At 39.9% G+C, this 20,879-nt stretch overlaps 1 protein-coding gene across 1 annotated transcript; it reads right to left on the bottom strand.

The window, feature by feature from the left end:
* Positions 1-771: 771 nt before the first annotated feature.
* slc7a10b (solute carrier family 7 member 10b) lies at positions 772-20,570 on the bottom strand. The gene is made up of 11 exons (XM_044357376.1): positions 20,309-20,570; positions 13,018-13,222; positions 10,802-10,953; positions 6,970-7,095; positions 6,732-6,885; positions 5,841-5,964; positions 4,210-4,313; positions 4,019-4,115; positions 3,112-3,261; positions 2,831-3,008; positions 772-1,540 (listed from the first exon to the last, which is right to left on the bottom strand). Exons 1-11 carry the CDS (start codon positions 20,448-20,450, stop codon positions 1,410-1,412), a joined length of 1,563 nt encoding a protein of 520 aa, XP_044213311.1. The 5' UTR covers positions 20,451-20,570; the 3' UTR covers positions 772-1,409.
* Between the last annotated feature and the right edge of the window lie 309 nt (positions 20,571-20,879).

Below are 20,879 nucleotides of genomic sequence, written 5' to 3'. Positions count from 1 at the left end.
AATCAAAGTCAGTAAATCAGTTAATTCCAACAAACCAGAGTGATGAGGGTCGAGGTGAGAGTAGCAGCGGGTAAAGTGAAAACAAACTACTCTGTTAATGAATAAAGTCGAGCTCGCCCTTGGTCTCAGGGGTACGACGGTGCTTTGTGCAAACATTGAGTCCAGTTCATACTGAACAGTGAGGAAACGAGACGATGGAAGACCAAAGTGCTTCTCAAATAATCAAATGAAATACACACACACAAAGCAAAAAGGCACTCGCAAAATATACTAAAAATCTAATATAGTGAATCAGTTAATAAACAACATTTGAAATATATTTTCCCCAGTAAAAAAAGCCTTTTCACACCAAGTCTGAAATTTACATAGAAAAAATAACAAGTGTCGTGTTGTGATGGTGCTTTTTAATTCTATTCAAAGCTGCTGTGGTGGAAAGTAACTCAAATACTTTACTTAAGTACAATTTTGAGGTACTTGTACTTTACTTGAGTATTTCCATGTGATGCTACTTTATACATTTCAGAGGGAAATATTGTACTTTCTACTCCACTACATTTATTTGACAGCTTTAGTTACTTTTCAGATGAAGATTTGACACAATGGATAATATAACAAGCTTTTAAAATACAACACATTGTTAAAGATGAAACCAGTGGTTTCCAACCTTTTTGGCTTTTGACATCTTACAAAAAGCAGTGTGTAGTCGGGGTCACATTTCACATGTAAGTGCATTATGAAGGGATCTTCTAACGGTCAGTATGAACAGGAGGAATGATTACAGCAAGAAAAAACATGTTTCAATGTTCATTTGGGCTCCTGACTGTTGATTTAAGACAAACTTGAAACATTTTGAACCCGTCTTTTAATGAACATGGTGTCAGAATCACACGTTTGGCTGTCCACATACTTTTGGCAATGTAGTGTTTGGAGTCTTTCCAACTCTCTTCTGAAATAATTTGCAGCAGACTTGGTTTAAAAAGCAGAATATTGACTCTAAATGTGTGTTTCAGACTTGGTGTGAAAAGACTTTAAGGCACGATAAAACACCAGCAACATTCAGAAGAAATAACCGTGCGCTGTCAGTCAGTCGGTCAGAGTTCTGTCATGTTACAGAAGAGGAAACAAATGGGTCCAAAAATGGGAATAAAAGTCACTTTCACAGTGTGACACTGCTGGCATTAGGTTGTTGTACTTGACGACTTAGTAGAAAAGAAAGAGAAAATAAAAAGTGCAAGAAGCCCGTGACGAAAAAAAGGCGTTTCCAGTCGATTGTAGGGAAACCAGAGTCTCGGAGGGTCAAAGGTCAAGACAGGAAGCTCCCATACCAGGAGCAGGTGTCTGGACTTAGACAGTGGCGGAATAAAAACAGGAGACAAAAACAAAGATCTTCATATATTCAGAAAAGAGTTTTAAGAGTTGGCAGAAAAACTGCTCCTGCCTGATGATCGGTCAGTCCATTCTGAAGGCTCGGCGATCTCGATGGGGTCAAACTGAGGAAAGACCACGAAACACAACCTCTGGCCCACGAACGTCGCCGTCTCTGCAGGAAAAGACAACAATGGGTCGAGAGTTATACATCAGAAAAAAACAGACAAAAACTGTGTCATTTAAAGTAATAATCTCAAAGAATATAATTTAAATAAATGTCGTTTGAGTCACTATCTATCGCTGAATGAGGTGATGAAGCCCTTTGCAGTATCATTAGTATTACAAACTGGGTTTCGGTGGTGACGTTCCAGGGAAAAATCACAAGCAACGCATAGTTGGTGACTCATTTTCCATCACCGAGCACTGGTTGGTCCACCAGAGATGCAACAGACTCGCTCTTCAAGTCACGTGTGTGAAGCTGTGTACTGTTTTTTATGGTCTCTGCTAGCGTTGCCAACTGACTGATGTTACACAGGCGACATTGCTTTAAACTCTGGGAAATGAGGTCCAAAAACACACAGAAGAGAACGAAACAGATCTATGGGATTGTTACTTTAAGCAGACTTCCTTCACCAACTTGTGATTTGAACATTTCCCCCCTCCCATCACCACCACCACCACTACTACCACTACTACCACCACCCTTGCTGCTCCTCCTGTCATTTAAATCCCATCTGGAGCAAAACCCTTGTATTTTAAATTGGATCTCTGATTCCGTTTCATTTCATCAGCTCGGTGGGAAATTTGACTTTTGTTTGAAAATGGAAGTCAAACATGTTTTTGCTAATCTGATACATGGAAACATGCTAACACCAACATACAGACATACAGGCCTACTGCTGTTTTCTTTCGGCCTGGTTTTCAGATGATATTTGTTTAAATTTTCGCAATTAAAAGTGTGCCGAATTAGCTGTTAGCAGTTCCTGTTTGCAGTGTAACATGGATGTACAGACAACTATCACTGGGTTACTTTGATACTGAAGAAAACTTAAAAATGTGATGATTCTCAGGGAAGTTCTGCAGCTTTTTTTTTCTATGATATGGAGGTTTATTGTTGATGGACATCAGAGATAATGATATCTTCAGGAAGTGTAGGTCAGACTGAATGATATCAACACGTGTTTCACGTCTGTGTGTTTATATTTGACTGAGTTATTACTTAAAGAAGGAGGACCATTTTTGACTCTTCTTCAGCTCACACAGTGTCTGTCTCACCTTCATCTCTCCGGCGCCAATGTCCATGTCTATTACAGATCATATCCTGTTATTTCCCCCGTGGTTAAAATGCCATCCAGAGCCATGAGTTGAATTACCGAGAAGCACAGATAAATTTAATTCCCCACCTCCTCCTGTGATGTTCATCCTGTCTGAATGCAGCTTAAGACCTTCTTTAGAAACTCACCAATGAAGTCGTAGATACACTTTGGTTTTTCTTTCCAGTGAACACCCAGGAAGTAGACAGGTACGCCGGTGAGCATGATGACCAGGCCGACACCACAAACCACCGGCTCTGAGTAAAGACTGAAACCCAGCAGCAACGCCCAGAACATCAGGTAAAACACAGGAACCAGCAGGTTCACCTGAACACAACATGTAGTTAAAAGTTTACAATAATTCATGATTCATCGATATGAAACAAATGACATGTATGTGGTGACATGGGAAGCTGTCTGGTGTAGGTACCTTGATGGGTCGGTACAGGTTGGGTTTCTTCCAGCGGTAGTACAGCAGGCCTGCGATGGTGACGCCGTACGACAGGTAGTTGATGAAGGACACGTAGTTGATCAGGTTGTGCGTTTCTCCGATGCAGAGTATCACAAGAGTGGCAGCGCACTGCAAAACACAGCAAGGTGTTACAACGTGATGTCGAAGTCTGTTGCTGTAGGAGTCTGATAACCCTGATGATGTCATAGTGATGTCTTTTTTTTTTTTACGAAGCTTTATGTAGCTGCTGGAGGTGGAGCTAGTTTCAACTACTTTATATACAGTTAGCTAGTTTAGTCCAGTGGTTCCCAACCTAGGGGTCGGGGCCCCTCCAAAGGGTCAGCAGATAAATCTGAGGGGTGGTGAGATGATTAATGGGAGAGGAAAGAAGAAAAAACAAAGTTCTGATACACAAATCTGTTTTCAGTTTTTGGACTTTTTCTCTAATCTTTGATTTTTGCTGAAATATTTGGATCATTTGAACATTTATTGAAATGAAAGCATGTGAGAAGTTTAGAGGGAAAAATCACTATTTGGTGGAGCTGTTAACAACTCATAGACATGTGAAATGTGACCCCGACTACACACTGCTTTTTGTAAGACGTCAAAAGCCAAAAAGGTTGGAAACCACTGGTTTCATCTTTAACAATGTGTTGTATTCTAAAAGCTTGTTATATTATCCATTGTGTCAAATCTTCATCTGAAAAGTAACTAAAGCTGTCAAATAAATGTAGTGGAGTAGAAAGTACAATATTTCCCTCTGAAATGTAGTGGAGTGGAAGAATAAAGTAGCATCAAATGTAATGGAAGTACAATATTTTCCACCACTGTATAAAGTCCATAGAAAACTGAGATCACTGTATTTTCAGGGTGAGGTTGTACGTACGCAGACCAGCAGGGCAGGGATGGGCGTGCAGTTCTTGAAGTGGATCATGGCCAGCAGGCTGGGCAGGTGACCCTCTCTGGCTCCAGAAAAACACAACCTGCAGGTAGAAACATCATCAGACAGGCCGTCAGCAGCCAGACTGAAGCGACGTGAAGAGTTAAGAGAAAGCAGAAACAGAAAGCGGAGCTCACCTGGACGAGGTGAACAGGTAGCCGTTGATTCCTCCGAAGGTGGACAGAGCCACAGAGATCGGCATGATGACGGAGAACATTCCCAGCAGCTTCTCTCCAAACGTCTGAACAGCAGCAAAACAGACAGAATCACTGATGTGTACAGACGTGAAAAACACTACAACATGGATTCTGGGTGACTCGTGTGATTCATCTGAAAATATTTCTGCTGGAAACAGCATGTTTAGGGTAGATCATAATGACTTTGGTGAGACCCTGACTTTTCCTCTAGCGCCACCAACGGGTCAAAATTAAGACTTGTACAACAGTTGTATCAGGATACCAATGAACAAATGCTACTGTGCTCATGTTAAACCTGCAATCAAGTAGTGAACACAACACTGATATATCATCACCTTTTAAGTTGTTATGTTGAACTTGTTAGCAAACAGTTGCTTATTTCCACATCCAGCAGTTACGGAGCAACATTATCATTCATGTGGAGTCGTGTTTCTGTCCACCTGGTGAATGTGAGTCCAATATTCACTCTCTTTTAGCTTCTGTTTTTGTTCTCCACCAACTCCTGAGGGAAATATCTGACTCTTTAGCTGCTAAATGCTCCACTATGTTCACCAGCTAGTCTACAGCTAACCGTGTCTGTTTGCCGTTTGGTGCTGAGCAGGTAGTGAACAGTGACTTTTTAGAGCTTTTTCTCTGAAAACAGCTGTCTGCTGGTGCCGAAAAACAACGTTATGAGAGCGCTGAGAGTGAACCGAAACAGATACAGGGTCAAGGAGCTAAAATAATGTTTTTAATAGTGATATTTGCACTGTAAAATAAATGTAGTGGAGTAGAAAGTACAAAATTTCTCTCTGAAATGTAGTGGAGTGGAAGTATAAAGTTGTGAATAATCATTTCTGTAATAAATAACAGAAATAATCAAGTAAAGTACAAGTACCTAAAATTGAACATAAGTACAGTACTTGAGTAAATGTACTTTCCACCCCTGCCGTCCTCCAATCAAGGGTATGAAATGCTAACTTTCACTATGAAGCGTTCCCACAATTCACTGCAACATGAGGCTGGACGCTGGAGGTGCACTGAAGCAAGAAATACTTGCTAAAATCATAATTTGATGTTTAAATTTAAATATATAAATTTAAAGTTTGCAAATCTGTTTTAATTTTCTGTTCATCTACGTTCTGTACTGCGTACAGGTTGTTGTCAAAAGAAAAAAATTATATTACCAACTTTTTTTTTTTCTTTTTAATCAACATTCGTTATGGAAACACACACAGACACAGCTACTAAACAGCTGAACTGTTATCAAACTGGACTTTACATTGTACATTGCATTCAACCTCCACTGTTATGTAATTTAATTATTTATTGCTCTTGTCACCTTCATATATTTCATACACATCATTCATTTGTCAATAGCACAGTCAATATTTCCTTTGTACAGTCAATACTTCATTTCAAGTTTTATATCTCTATTTATATTATTATGCCATTCTTAATTTGTTTGTTGTTCTTTGTTTATTTCATCGTCTATGTTGACCCACTCTTTGTATGCTGCATAATTGGCTACTAAACAGATTCTGATCTTCTGAAATGTGACGTCAGACTCGTCGTTCGGCCACGTTACTCACTACAGCCACAGCATTGGATGACAGCAGCTCTTCGGGCGACATGGAGGAGAAGTAGGCGATGTTGGTGAGCGTGTACACAAAGGTCACCAATGGGATGGAGATGTAGATGGCACGAGGTAGATTCCTGACCGAGGTGACACACCATGCACAGATGATACAGTCAAAACCCCCCCCAAAAAATCAATAAACATGCATGAAAGTTGATAAAAAAGGGCACTAGAAATAAGTTTTTTATCTAATTTTTAACATAAAATATTCATGTTTAGCAGTTTATGATCAGAAAAAAATCCAACCAACATAAATCTCTACAACAACTAACAATGATGCTCATTATTTTTAGTTTTTACCCAATTTTCGCCCCAAAAATTGTAGATTTTCACCAAATTTCTATGATCCCCCGCTCACAAACGGTATTGTGTTTGCTGCTGCGAGAGGACATGAGCAATATGTTTTACGGTAAACAAGGTTTACTTGGGATAAGCAAAGCTCAGAGAATTGTCTGGTTGCAAAAACTGAAGAGTAAATAGAAGGGAAAAAACAAATTAGCCACTAATTCTGCACCAGACTCCCTCTACAAACAAGAAATTGTTAGACTACAGAGTATTTGTGTTGTAAATAGTATCTTAATAGTCAAAAAATGTACATATATTGTAATATTATTCATTTTTAAAAATTCGGTTACGGTGCACCGGTGTTTTTAAAAATAAAAACCTAAAATAATGAGTCCTAACAATGTGTTATATCACTCAACAGAGGAGTGAAGACAGATTTTCCCCTGAAAATGCCCCAAATGTCTCCCGCAATCTGGCTGAGCAGGACAAAGAAACAAGCTGAGATGGAAGCTGAATAACGTCACGGCACTGGAAGATGTTTAAAAGCATAAATATTCACCGCCTGGGTTCGACCACTTCTTCTGTGACATAGTTGAGGAAGTTCCAGCCGCTGAAGGCGAAGGAGGCCTGCAGGAAGGCCAGAGCGATCTGCCCGACCGACGGCGTCCTTTCCTGGGAGAACGCCACCTGAGGAGTCAGCGCCTCATAGTTCCCTGCGAGATAAATCACACTTTGTTTGACTTTGTTTTTCACTTCGGGGAGCAGTAAAGCTTTCAGCTACGGGCTCTAGAGGTTACCGTTGCAGATCTGGACCAGGCCGACCACAATGATGAGGCCCAGAGCCATCAGCTTCCCCACGGTGAAGGCGTCCTGGATCCTGGTGGCCATACGAACGCTGGAGCAGTTCACCCAGGTCAGCAGCACTGAGCAGGAAACACAGGAACACTCAGATCACAACACAGGACACACAGAGGGGGATGAACAGGATCAAGTGATTATGGATAATGTGGTGTAACTGTAATCGTGCAAAAGCCAAAAGTGCAACATTCTGAGAAACACAAAATCCACCTGTAAAGCTCATTAATTGACACGCTACATCTCATTTGTTTAATCCAAAGAAAGAAAAGTATAAAAACGACAATTTGCTGTTGTTGCAGGAGGTTACATACCGGACTATTTCTAAAAGACATGAGACATCTTATTTCCCAAAATTCTGAACTAATTTTTTTTTTTGTGACCAACTTTTTTAATTGCTTTTTTTCCTCATGTAGTTTGATAAAGGTTCAGGACACACAATACAAAAGAAACTGTCATGCAAAGAATATAAGCTCCATATGAATCAAAAACTCAGTTATGATGTATCAACATGATTTTGGAGGTTTCAGTGAGAGTTTTTTATTTTCTCATCATGTTCTAAAGGTATTACAGGTTTAAATCTAAAGGATTTTGAATTTTGTCATTAATTATCACCAATTAGCAGCTTCGATCTAATGTACTCTAGTGATTTAGTGCTGCACTTCTACAGAGTTGGGGGACTTTTGAGGGGCACATTTTCAAAAGAGATGTCGAAACCCAAGCAGAAAAGGCTGATATATCTTGTACTGGTCTCTAGTAGGGTTTTAAGTTCCTACATTTCCCATAATGCAACTTAACAGCATCTTTCATTAGACCCTCCCTGCCTGGTAGACACCAACATCTTTCAACCTCTACTTTGTCACGCAGGCTTTCTCTTGTAAATTTGTAGTCTCTAAATCTAAGCTGAGATAACCCTGATGACATCATCATGACATCATCAGGGTCACTTTCACAGACTTGATAAAGATCCTCCGCAGCCACAGAAGACGTCATACAGCTGTTTTAACAGGCTGAGTAGAACTAACCATGGCGGGTTAACAGACCTAGAGACATACAGTTGGTGTAATGCCCCTTTAAATATTAAATATATCAGTATCAGCCTTCATAAAGCCACATCCCTACATCGGGGACCCGGTGTTGGAGTTCAGTGGGCGGCAGCAGCCAGTTGCCATGGGAGGCAGGAATGTGGAAATGGGGGAAAGCGAGGGAGGGCGTGATTGTTTCACCTCGTCCATCACTGTCACCAACTTTGCCCTGCTCGCTCTCATGGTGGCCTCGCTCTCCAACACAAAGACACGCTGTCAGCCCCACAAAACAAAACACTTCCGTTGCGGAGGGCAACAAAACGTGGCGATGTCCACCGCCACCCCCCCAACCCCCACCACCCCCACACCTCTCAGGCAAGACACCAAGCAATTAGGCAGCCTGACAGCTCCACACGGACGACTGTAACGTCAGCTGTGGGCTGTACAACCAGGAGATGAAGTCTGCTTGTTCTGTCACAGTCACTCCTGCTGCAGCAGCCTCATTCATTCATCTTTGATATGAACTTCTAAATTTTTGAGGAGTGAGGATGCTCTCTGCAGCTTTCACATCTCATCAGAGCTCAAAGATTTCTTCAGTTTTGGTGGAGTTACTGTTATTATCTTTTCTTCTCCTTCTTTCATTAAAGACTTTCTCTGATTATTTACATGCAGAATGGATTTTTGTCACGTTTGAACCCTTGAAAGCTCCTCAGATTTCATAAAGACGTCAGTTTGCTTCAAACAAAGTGTCTGAAACCCCCCAACTAACACCTAACTAACACCTTTCTAACATTGGGATTGGTGGTAGGGGTGAGCTTAGCAATCATCAATGCTAAGGTACAGTATGGTCATATTACACTTCTATCCTGTGAATATTTGTTCTGTTTTTCATTCCTCCAATGGACGAATTCCAGCATGCATTTCCTTTTTCAGTGCAATGTCCTGCCAAAAATTACTGTCTCCTACTGTTATTACTGTAAACTGCTTATCCGCGGTGTAGCAACAGTAACTAGAGGGGTGGGGCTTAGAAAACAGCCAGGTATGAGGTGAGAAAGTAAGCTCTCTTTTTCCTCACACAACTTCTTCTGTCACTTTAAACACCACTGAGGCTGTTTACACTTGGTTTTAAAATGAGTTTCGGTGATCTGAACACAAATGGACAACCTACTTCAATTCCACTAGAAGGTCAAAGGACCCTGCGCACAATAATTACGTCAGTCTGTTGCCAGACAGACGCTGTATTTGTTACGCACGGGCTAGCTAAGAAAGCAAAAATATTTCAAGAATTAATATACATGTACAGGCTATTCCAACTGTCGAGGTTAGCCGGACTAAGTCATTTGGTGTTGGTGTGCTGTCACCAAAACAACCACCACGTCCTGCATTGATGACGTATTTTCCTGTTACTTCCTTGTCTGGGACGCATCAGGACGCATTAGCGTTTACAATAAAAAAGATATGTGGTCAAATGCATCCCAGACCACCTCGGCAAGTGGTTTGAGTGATCGGCTCGTAATGCATCTTGGTGGTCGTTTACACTTGCATTTAGCGCTGTTCACCTGACCCAAGACCACACAAATGCACTCAAGAGGAGAAAATGTGTAAACAGGTATAAATATTTTATACACTTGATATAAACTAGTATACCAAGTCTGTCTTAAAACAACAGTCAGGAGCCCAAATGAACAGTGAAACATGTTTTTCTTGCTGTAATCATTCCTCCTGTTCATACTGACCATTAGAAGATCCCTTCATAATGCACTTACAATGGAAGTGATGGGAGACAAAATCATATTTTCATAGTCATGTGTTCATATGGACACCTGACTGTCCTTTAATGTGAACCAATAAGTGTCTTTGTCTTTCTCCGGGGAACAGTTTTGCTGTATATTTTAACTTTTTGTGGCAGGTTTATAGTATCTGGTGATATGCAGTATTTATCACAAGCTTTCGTATTCCAAACCACAAACCAAATGTTCCTTCCTCATCCCGTCTCCTGATCCTGTTCTCCTCCTTCCTCCTGGGATGCATTTTTTAGTACAGCCGCTAAAAAGAGATTTTAAAAAGCCTTCAGCCTGCGGTTACATAAGAGAAATTTTACATGCGACCACTTCCCTTCTCACACGTATGCTAAAGGAACAGACCTGTTTTCTAATGATGCAGGAACCTGAGGTGGATTATGATCAGCATTACGGGAGATATGACTTTAGTTATGATATGATGTCAGAGCAGTCATTTGGGGACGAGTACAGAGGAAAGATCAGCATCCACCAGCAGCAACAGAACAACCACAAGAACATGTCGTCCTTCATGAATGATGCAAGCGCGCTGTGGGCCAGTCAGCAGCAAGATGCAGCATTTCTCCAAGCTGCAGGAACATTATTACAGTAGTAGTGGAGAGCTGTTGTAGCCTTTCAGCATCTCTAATAATATTTATTTTGTATGAAAAGGCCTTAATTACACCTCTATGTGGGGTGAATTTAATTTATTTCTTGTTAGTTTTGTGCACATGATGCTTCTTACAGAGATGTTGCAGTTTGGGATTCTGGGAGAGCCCTGTTTGCATCTGTGTGTGTTTTATGTTGTTATAATATTGATTGTTTTATGTTAATTACATATTAGTATTATTTATTTGTTTATTTATCTGTTAATTTCCATATTTTAGTGCCAGAGGATTCCTTTGAAAACTACCTAGTTGCATCTCAAGGGGCTTTTCCCACAAATTAAAAGTGTCAAATCAGACACTTACGGAGACAGGTGGCGGACAGCAACCGTGTCGCCATGTATGGAGGAACACAGTTCGGGAAGACAGGCTGCAGGACGTAGCTGGAGAAGGTGAGGGCGATGACGGCCAGCGTGGTCGGGTACATGATGAGGACGGCACTCCACAGCAGGAGAAACCTGGACGACAGAAAGATATTTAAAGGTTTAAAGAATATCTTCATCTGAAATGGTTCTTAAAAAACACTTAGATTTGATTCGACACATGAATATGCATTATTTTTACTACTACTACTACGACTAAATGCTATTTCAGGGTCTTAAATGCAGCACACAAGTGACTTCAATTGAAATTTTTTAAGCTTTTTCACTAAAAAAATGTGTTTTTCTTCTTGTTCCTGCTGTTGGATGTTGTTCTTTTCTTATATGAGGCTTCAGCAGTCTGAATTAGTTTGTTAGTTATTTTGTCCTCCATCACTTCCATTGTAAGTGCATTATGAAGGGATCTTCTAATGGTCAGTATGAACAGGAGGAATGATGACAGCAAGAAAAACATGTTTCACTGTTCATTTGGGCTCCTGATTGTTGTTTTAAGACACACTTGAAAAATTGTGAACGCATCCTTTAAAACAGCGCTCCACATATTTAGCATCACACACATCAAAATCAAAGCAGCAGAACCAGAAATATCATCTTTTTTATTCCACACATTCTCCTTACATGTCAAAACCTGGCGCCTACATTACCCACATTGCAACCCAACTCGATTCACTCAAATATACAGATTGCAGTTATGTTTTGCTAGTAGCGGCTAATGTAGGTAGATCCTTTAAAGGCGTGTACCTACGAGCATGATTTGTGACATCACAACTAGTTTGGAGCCAATCATGGTCCAGTATTAAACTTACATAAGTGTGATGTGGAAACTCGAAGCCTCCGGTTCACAAACACTGAGAATAGACATCTTGTGTCCAGCAGTTAAACTTTAGAAATAAGAAATAATTAGATATTCAGAGATTCTGGATTTTCTGTGATGGATGAGGAGAGTTTTTATCAAGGTAATTCAACTTTTTTTTGGAAAAAAAACAGATCATTAATCAAAGCAGAGTATTTTTGTATCTCTTAAAACATGTCTGGAGGGAATCTTTAGAAACATCAGCATATGTAACTCATAAGCTGGACCCTCACATGGACGCGTCTCATAATAGCAACCACATCTGAAGGCACCAGTACAGCTGAGGCTGACAGGAAGTCACTCATTAGTTTTAGGTCTAATGAACTGAAACGTGTGACGAGTGGAAGTTCTGATGGTGCTGAATGAAAAGTCGGGGGCTCACCAAAGTTATTACGGTTCCATGGGGACCGTGACTGTTTGTATTAAATGACGATTAGATGATTAATTGATTTGTTGCCAACTATTAAATTAATTGCCAACTATTCTGATAATCGATTCATTGTTTTGAGGCATGTCACTTTGGGAAACAGCGATCAACATTTTTCACTATTTTCTGACATTTTATGGAGAAAATAATCGGCAGATTAATCAATAATGAAAATAATCATTAGTTGCAGCCCTAATTGCAATCCCATTCTAAGTTGGAAAATTCATTCTTGACTTTCTTGGGAATAATAGTTTAATAAAGCAAAAAATTTAACACAAGGTCAATTTTTCAGGGTTTCCCAGGGCTTTCAACCACATCTCAACCAATCCACTGTCCTCCTTCTGTGCATAAATGCATTTAAAAGTTTATCTGAAGCTAATATGAAGCTTCAGCGTCCAAATGAGTCAAATCAAGTAGATATCTTTCAATGTTACAGTCTTTTTAGTGCCAAAGTTCCTCTTTTTGTTACTATACTTCCACCGCAGCTCAACAGGGAAACACTGTCCGAGGAAACACAAATTTGATGCTAAAAAGACTGTAAATGTGTCAGATATCCACTTGATATGACTAACTCAGACTGCTGAAGCTGAATATAAGCTTCACATCTACTTTTAAATACATTTTTGCACTAAATGACTGTGTTCACTGTTCATATAGACAACTAACTGTTGTTTTAAGATAAACTTGAAAAATTGTTAACCTGTCCTTTAAGACTATTTTGTAAAACATCCAACAGTTGTTGAGATATTTCAGTCTAAACCAGACTGTTGAACTGACAACATCCTTCACAGCAGAACATTTCAGACTTGAAAACCTCTTCAGCCTCTTCATCGTTCCTTCAAGCGTCCTCGTCTTTACTCACCCCATCAGACCACCGAATATCTCCGTGACGTAGGAGTAGTCGCCCCCTGATTTGGGGATGGTGACGCCCAGTTCAGCATAGCATAAGGAGCCCAAGGCGGCGATGCAGCCTCCCAATAACCAGACCACCAACGCCAAACCCACCGAGCCCGAGTGCTCCAGGACCCCCTTAGGAGAGATGAAGATCCCTGAGCCAATGATGTTCCCTGTGGAGAAGAGGAAGTGGGTTTAAGATACTGACATTGAGTTCAACATGTCTTACTTTACCTTCTTATCTTTCTCAGTTTTCTATAGACTATATACAGTGGAGGACAATATTGTGCTTTCATTACATGTGACTTCTCACATGGTTTCATTTCAATAAATGTTCAAATGATCCAATATTTCAGCAAAAATCAAAGAAAAAGTCCAAAAACTGAAAACAGATTTGAAAACAATCTGTTCTGAACTTTGTTTTTTCTTCTTTCCTCTCCCATTAATCATCCTACGACCCCTCAGGTTTATCTGCTGACCCTTTGGAGGGGCCCGACCCCTAGGTTGGGAACCACTGGACTAAACTAGGTAACTGTATATAAAGTAGTGTAAACTAGCTCCACCTCCAGCAGCTACAACAGTAACATGCTGCTCTAACACTGATGCTTCACTATTAATAATCTAATGATGTTATATATAATAATATATCAGTCAGAGGGACCAAACCACTACTTTTACTGCAATACTTGAACTACATCAAGCTCATAATACTTATATACTTTTACTGCAATACTTGAACTACATCAAGCTCATAATACTTATGTACTTTTACTATGGTAGGATTTTTCATGCAGGACTTTTACTTGACTCAAAAACAATTACTTAATCCCACTTCTGCATGTAATGTAATTTTTCTTTTTCTGTTGGTCCGCCACTTCAAATATTTCAACAAATATTGGAAAGATTACCATGAAGAGGTCGTTTTGACCCAGTTTTAGTGTTTTTTTTATTATTTTATATTACTGAACAAATCTAAAGCTTGTTATAATCTACTCTTTTTAAACTTACATGTCATTGTTGGTTGTTGATTGTTAATAACTTGTGTATCTTATGAATGTCATATGCACATCAATTTGCACAGTCTTTAGCTAACACCTGAGCTTGTCGTGTGTAAGACTGGTAAAGTTAACCCAGTGTTGTGTTTGTACTATGTCGACCCAAACTGGGTAAGAATTTAACCCAGTGATTTTTAGTTTGTAGACTCTTTATGTCTTAATTTCTGAAATATCAAGTGTAAACGCAGATGGAGATGAAAACAGCTGTGAATCTAAGCTAGCTGTGAGTGCTCTGAGGTCAGGATGTGGGAAACACGTTTACATATGTTTACATATAACAGCACACGTGCTTTTCACATGTGACTTGCTCTGAAGGGTTTTCACATGGTACACTTCACCCAGAACGTCTCCAGCGTTTACTGTTGCACCTTCAAAAACACCCAACGACCCATTGAGCAAACCTCAGTCACACAATCCAAACTGTTTCCCTGCGAGTCTATACAGAGGGCATTAAAACACAAAGAGCTCTACAACAGAGTGAGTTAGAGAAGGAGGTAAAGGCCATCACTCAGGCCGGGACAATCCCTCCTGCCCAAAGCCTCAGTATGCAGTGTAGAGTACCAGCAGATCCGACACATTCAGACTACAGCGCTACCAGTAGCACGGCAGAAGGCAGCCAAGTGGCACAGACAGCCGTTACATAACCAGACATAAATTATCCACTCTGGGCTGCAGAGGTGGGAAGTGACCGACTCACCTTCTGCATCCGTTTATTCTTGCAGCTTCCTAAAAGTGACACGCAAGTGAAAAAAAAAAAAACACATTGGTGCTGTAGAGATTAAAACCTATAAAAAAAAACAGTTCTGTTCTCTATAATCCAGTGACACATGACTTCTGAGGCTGAGCCCGGTTCGGTGTACAGAGCAGCCAGCTTGTTTTCTCCGTCTCTTTGTGAATGGAAAGGTGCTTCAGCATTCTGCACACAGGACCTTTCTCTTGTTCTGAAGAAGGATTTTCACAAAAATGTCCGCCTTGAGCAACTGAGAACACTCAGCTTAGCCGAGCCGGGGCAGCAGGGAACGTGGCCCGATTAGCCAATACCTGCACCGAAACCAAGCAGGACACAGGTCCGACCCCTATATGGGTCGCCGTATCCTTCAACTGATAAAAAAAAAAGCCCTTCAGCAGGACCATGCAGCTGCAGTCTGCTCCCCTGCTGCATTTAGCTCTTAAAGGACAGGTTCACAATTTGTTCTAAACCAAGTCAGGTGTCCATATGAACAGTGAAAGAGGTTTTCCTTGCTGTAATCATTCCTCCTGTTCATACTGACTATTAAAAGATCCCCTTCAAATGTGCCTTCAATGTAAGTGATGGAGGTCAAAGGTGATATCTGACACATTTACAGTCTTTTTAACATCAAATTCCCTCTTTGTGTTTCCTCGGACAGTGTTTCCCTGTTGAGCTGCGGTGGAAGTATAGTAACAAAAAGAGGGACTTTGGCACTAAAAAGACTGTAATGTTGAAAGATATCTACTTGATTTGATTCATTTGGACGCTAAAGCTTCATATTAGCTTCAGATAAACTTTTAAATACATTCTTACACAGAAGGAGGACTGTGGAGTTTGTCCTCCATCACTTAAATTGTAAGTGCATTATGAAGGGATCTTCTAATGGTCAGTATGAACAGGAGGAATGATTACAGCAAGGAAAACCTCTTTCACTGTTCATTTGGGCTCCTGACTGTTGTTTTAAGACACACTTGAAGAATTGTGAACATGTCCTTTAAACATCACACTCCAATAACATTTTCAGACTCACAATCAAGAGTCAAAAAAAGGATCAAAATCGATGCAGCAGAACCAGAAATATCATCTTTTTTCTTCCACACATTCTTATTCCTTGTCAAACCTGGGGCCTACATTACCCACAATGCAGCTCATCCCGATTCACTCAAATATACACATTGTGGTGTGTTATTCTAGTAGTGGCTAATGTAGCCTGGAGCTGCCTCTGGGTAATATGTTCCTTCATCGCCATGAACACACACTCTGTAGTTTATCTTGACTCAATCCCACACACACACACATTCACTAGAGCACCAAATGTAGATTCATCCACCGCTGGAAACAGTCCCCAACAAATGCACTATTTCCTCCTGATTTTAAAACTGAAACTATATATTTGTGAGCTGTTTTTAAGGATTTACGGGGCTGAGAGTCACAGACAGAGCAGGAAGTCAGAGAGTATTGAGAGACAGATTAACACATTTGTAGATCCTATATTTTATTGACATTTGTTGACAATAAGTTTATCCTTTAAGCTCAATACACAGCTGAGACTGACAGAAATTCTGTACTTATGGAGGTATCTTAGTGCTGTAAACGGAGTTGCTTTCCCGCACATGCTCAGTGGCGTCTGCCATACACAGAACTAGTCTCCAGAGGCTGAAAACGTGATCGTTGTTTTAGTCTTTGGATTTGTTTCTAAAGGAACATGTCACCTTGTGCAGCGGTGTGGCTCATTGACGTATTTTTAATAGTTTTTGGACAACAACGGAGGAATCAGATATATCAGGCTTTGGATACACACACAATACTTGTTAGTAGGTCAGTTCATTGTTGGTTTGGATCCAAACATGAGATTTGTGGACAATAAGAAAAAAATAGAAAATTGCCAGCTTTATTCTTTAATGGTGGTTGTTGTTTTCTTATCATACTTCAGCTCCTGCATGTCTCTTATCATCTCGTAGTTTCCCGGATTTTCCGTCTACAAACAACAGACAGGATGACAGCAAGTTCAACAATCTATTCTGTATTGATCAGATTCCATGAAAAAAAAAAAAAAGCTTGTGCAGCAAAATCTAATTATTTCACAGCCAAATGACTGCACTGAGAGTCTAGTGAGTACGTCAGTATCCCCTCTGTTTTCCTCTGATGATGATGATGATAATCATATTCCTCCTACAGCACTCTGGTAACACAATACAGACTGAGCATCTATTGACTTGAAAAAATATGTTCAGTGAATAAACGAGAGGAGGTAAAAAGGTTTGTAGACATATTGATGGACATATTTTGATTTTATTGCAGCTGAAAAAATAAACTGCTGTAGTAAATTAAAGGCTGGTTGTCAATACAAAGACAAGAGACAAGAGAGTTTTTATTTTAGGGTGAATTCATCTTTTCAGGCTCGACATGTTCGTTCATAATCACTGCTATTTATTCAGCCAAAAAAACAACAACCTCTCTCTCTGTCTATATACATATGAATTGATCCAGGTGGCTGGATTAACCTTTTAGGAGTCATTGTGGTCCTTTGATTAAACACCACTTTATTAAGAATATGAACCATGTGAGCACAATAAACTAAAATAATTACGTTGCCAAAATAATCTTACCACAAGCTCCATTTAGTAGTTGTTCTGTAGTTTACGACCATATCACAAGATCTTCATCAGCAGATGGAGTTTGACTAGTTTTCATAGAATTGTAGATGTTCCCACTTACATTTTTTTTCTGAGCACTTTAAAGATCCTCTCCATGCATGTTTTAAGACATTAAATGCCTTAAATAAAATAATTATTTGTGTTTGATATGTTTTTTTTTCTTCACAGAAAAGAAAATTCCCAAAGCAACATTATCTCCGTCATGTAAAAATCCAGAATGTCCGAATTCATCCTCAGTGTTTGTTCACTGGAGGCTTCAAGTTTCCACATCACACTTGTGTAAGTTGAGTACTGGACCGTGATTGGCTCCAAGCTAGTTGTGATGTCACAAATCATGCTCATAGAAACACGCTTTAAACTGAGACTACAGCCTACATCTTTAATAATTTGTGGGATTTTTCATTCATTATTTAACGATTCGGAGTGACTTTTGCATTTTGAATTGTGATTGGAAGACTTCTGGTTCTCAGCTAATTGGATCGTTAAGGATAATGATAACAGGCACTTCTGCATTATTAAAGACCCCCTCCAGACATGTTTAGACATATAACTACTCTGCTTGGAATCAGGGTCATGTGGTTTTTCCACAAAAAAAGTACAATTACCACATTAAAATTCTTAAAATGACATCTTCTGTTTCTCCCTCACTAAAAAATCCAAAATCTCTGAATATGCAAATATTTTTAATTTCTTAAATTTAACTGTTGGACACAAGATGTCTCCTCCTTCACTGTAAAGTCCACTCACAGTGTTTGTGCACTGAATAATGAATGCAAAGATATTTTAAAAAGGAACTAAAATGTCAACCTTAAGGTGGCGCTACAGGAAAAGTCAGAGGATCACCTAAGTCTTTAGGATACATCGTCTGGGAACCAAATTTTGTTTAGTTGTTGATATATTTCAATCTGGACCGATAGATACTGTAGACTGACGGTATCATACAGAGCCATACTGCTAGTTACATGAAAACCAGAGTAGCAACTTACTGATTTATCTAACAAACATTCGTCTATAAATGCCCATCATAATTTCTTTAAGCCAAAGGTGACATCAACTGTCCAACCAACAGTCCACAACTCAAAAACATTCAGTTTTCAGTCACATGAGACAAAAAAGCAGCAAATCCTCACAATTTAAAGGGATCTTTGAGGCACATTTGCTTAAAAATGAATGAATTAATCACCTAAACAGTTGTCAATTTAATTTCAGCTGATCATGTATTCAGTTAATTGATTAATCATTTCAGCTCTGGTAAAAACATACAAAACCCCAAAAACTTTAATAAGGTTTCTTGTCAGTGAAAATCCTGTTTTTTGTACGTTTTTGAAGTCTGATTTATAAGATTACTACATAAGAGAGCAGTGGTGGAAAGTTACTAAGTACATTTACTCAAGAACTGTACTTGAGTACAATTTTGAGGTACTTGTACTTTACTTGAGTATTTCCATGTGATGCTACTTTCTACATCTCAGAGGGAAATATTGTACTTTCTACTCCACTACATTTATTTAACAGCTTTAGTTACTTTTCAGATGAAGATTTGACACAATGGATAATATAACAAGCTTTTAAAATACAACACATTGTTAAAGATGAAACCAGTGGTTTCCAACCATTTTGGCTTTTGGCGTCTTACAAAAAGCAGTGTGTAGTCGGGGTCACATTTCACATGTCTATGAGTTGTTAACAGCTCCACCAAATAGTGATTTTTCCCTCTAAACTTCTCACATGCTTTCATTTCAATAAATGTTCAAATGATCCAATATTTCAGCAAAAATCAAAGATTAGAGAAAAAGTCCAAAAACTGAGAACAGATTTGTGTATCAGAACTTTGTTTTTTCTTCTTTCCTCTCCCATTAATCATCTCACGACCCCTCAGATTTATCTGCTGACCCTTCGGAGGGGCCCGACCCCTAGGTTGGGAACCACTGGACTAAACTAGCTAACTGTATATAAAGTAGTGTAAACTAGCTCCACCTCCAGCAGCTACAACAGTAACATGCTGCTCTAACACTGATGCTTCACTATTAATAATCTAATGATGTCATATATAATAATATATCAGTCAAAGGGACCAAACCACTACTTTTACTGCAATACTTTAACTACATCAAGCTCATAATACTTATGTACTTTTACTATAGTAGGATTTTTCATGCAGGAGTTTTACTTGTAATGGAGTATTTTTACATCACTGTATTTGTACTTTTACTTGAGTAAAGTATCTGAACACTTCTTCCACTACTGTCAGAGTGACCTTTGTGCTGCAGTCTGGGGACTCCTAACAGCACATTCAGTCACTCTGACATTTCACCATCACTGAGCTGCACTGCTGTTAATATCAATACCAGCTGATATCTAAGAGCAGCCGGCCCTCTGCATGCAGGCCTCCCTCTCCATCCAGCCTGCATGATGCTCATATTTACTGTGCTTAGGTGTGTTTAAAGGTCCCTGCTGTTCATTCTGCTCCAGCAGACAATGTTCTTCTGCTTGACCACCAGCCTGCTTCTGGACTTCATATATTTCAGCCACGTAAGCGCTCAGTTTCATCTGAATCCACATGCAAACAAACATGGAGTCCCTCATTTTCTTATGACCAATGCCACAAAACTCTGAGTGCCTTTTATTTAAGTTTCCCCAGCCTACTCATGCAGTTCATAAACCATCTGAAGCAGCGTTTTAACACTTATTTGTGATGTAAAAGTCCTGCAGCGATCTGCAGAAGTCAAACACTAACTGCAGCTTTTTAAAAGTTCTGCAGTAATAAAGTAGAAGCAGAACTGATGCCGACTGGCAGCTCTTGTTTTCCTGCCTCACCTATGATGATGGTGCAGGCGCTCAGCAGCCCGATCTCCTTCTTCAGAGTCACTCTGTCGGGGATTTTCTCCTTCTTCTTGCGGTCTGTCACGGTGCCCTGCGGCCGGGAGCAGATGCTGCTGCTGCCGTTCTGTCCATCCATGTCCGCCTGCCCGGGTCCGGTCCGGTCCGTCCAGTCCACTGTGTCCTCCCAGTCCCAGTACTCCCAATGCTCCCAGTGCTCCTGTCCTCTCCTCACTCCGTATTCATGCACACTGAATGGGCTGCGCTTGCGCAACAACCTGCCGCTGTCCAGGGTAGAATGTTAAATACCCAGGACTCACCATGAGGCGTTCAGGGACTCCGGATCTTCTATTTCTCCGGATCCAGTCTTCATAGTTCAGCTTAAAGGTCCAAGATTGTTTGAGTGATTTAATCTTTTTTAGTTCATAAGAGTGAAAAAAGTAAAATCAGTGGTAGAAGAAGTATTCAGATCATTTACTGAAGTAAAAGTACCAATACAGCGATGTACAAATACTCCTTTAAGAGTAAAAGTCCTGCATGAAAAATCCTACTACAGCAATCAGACAAA

The sequence above is a fragment of the Thunnus albacares genome, chromosome 7 (genome assembly GCF_914725855.1).
Source record: "Thunnus albacares chromosome 7, fThuAlb1.1, whole genome shotgun sequence".
Lineage (NCBI taxonomy): Eukaryota > Metazoa > Chordata > Actinopteri > Scombriformes > Scombridae > Thunnus > Thunnus albacares.
Note: the sequence above shows the minus strand (reverse complement) of the source record. Positions and strands in the feature narration are given on the sequence as shown.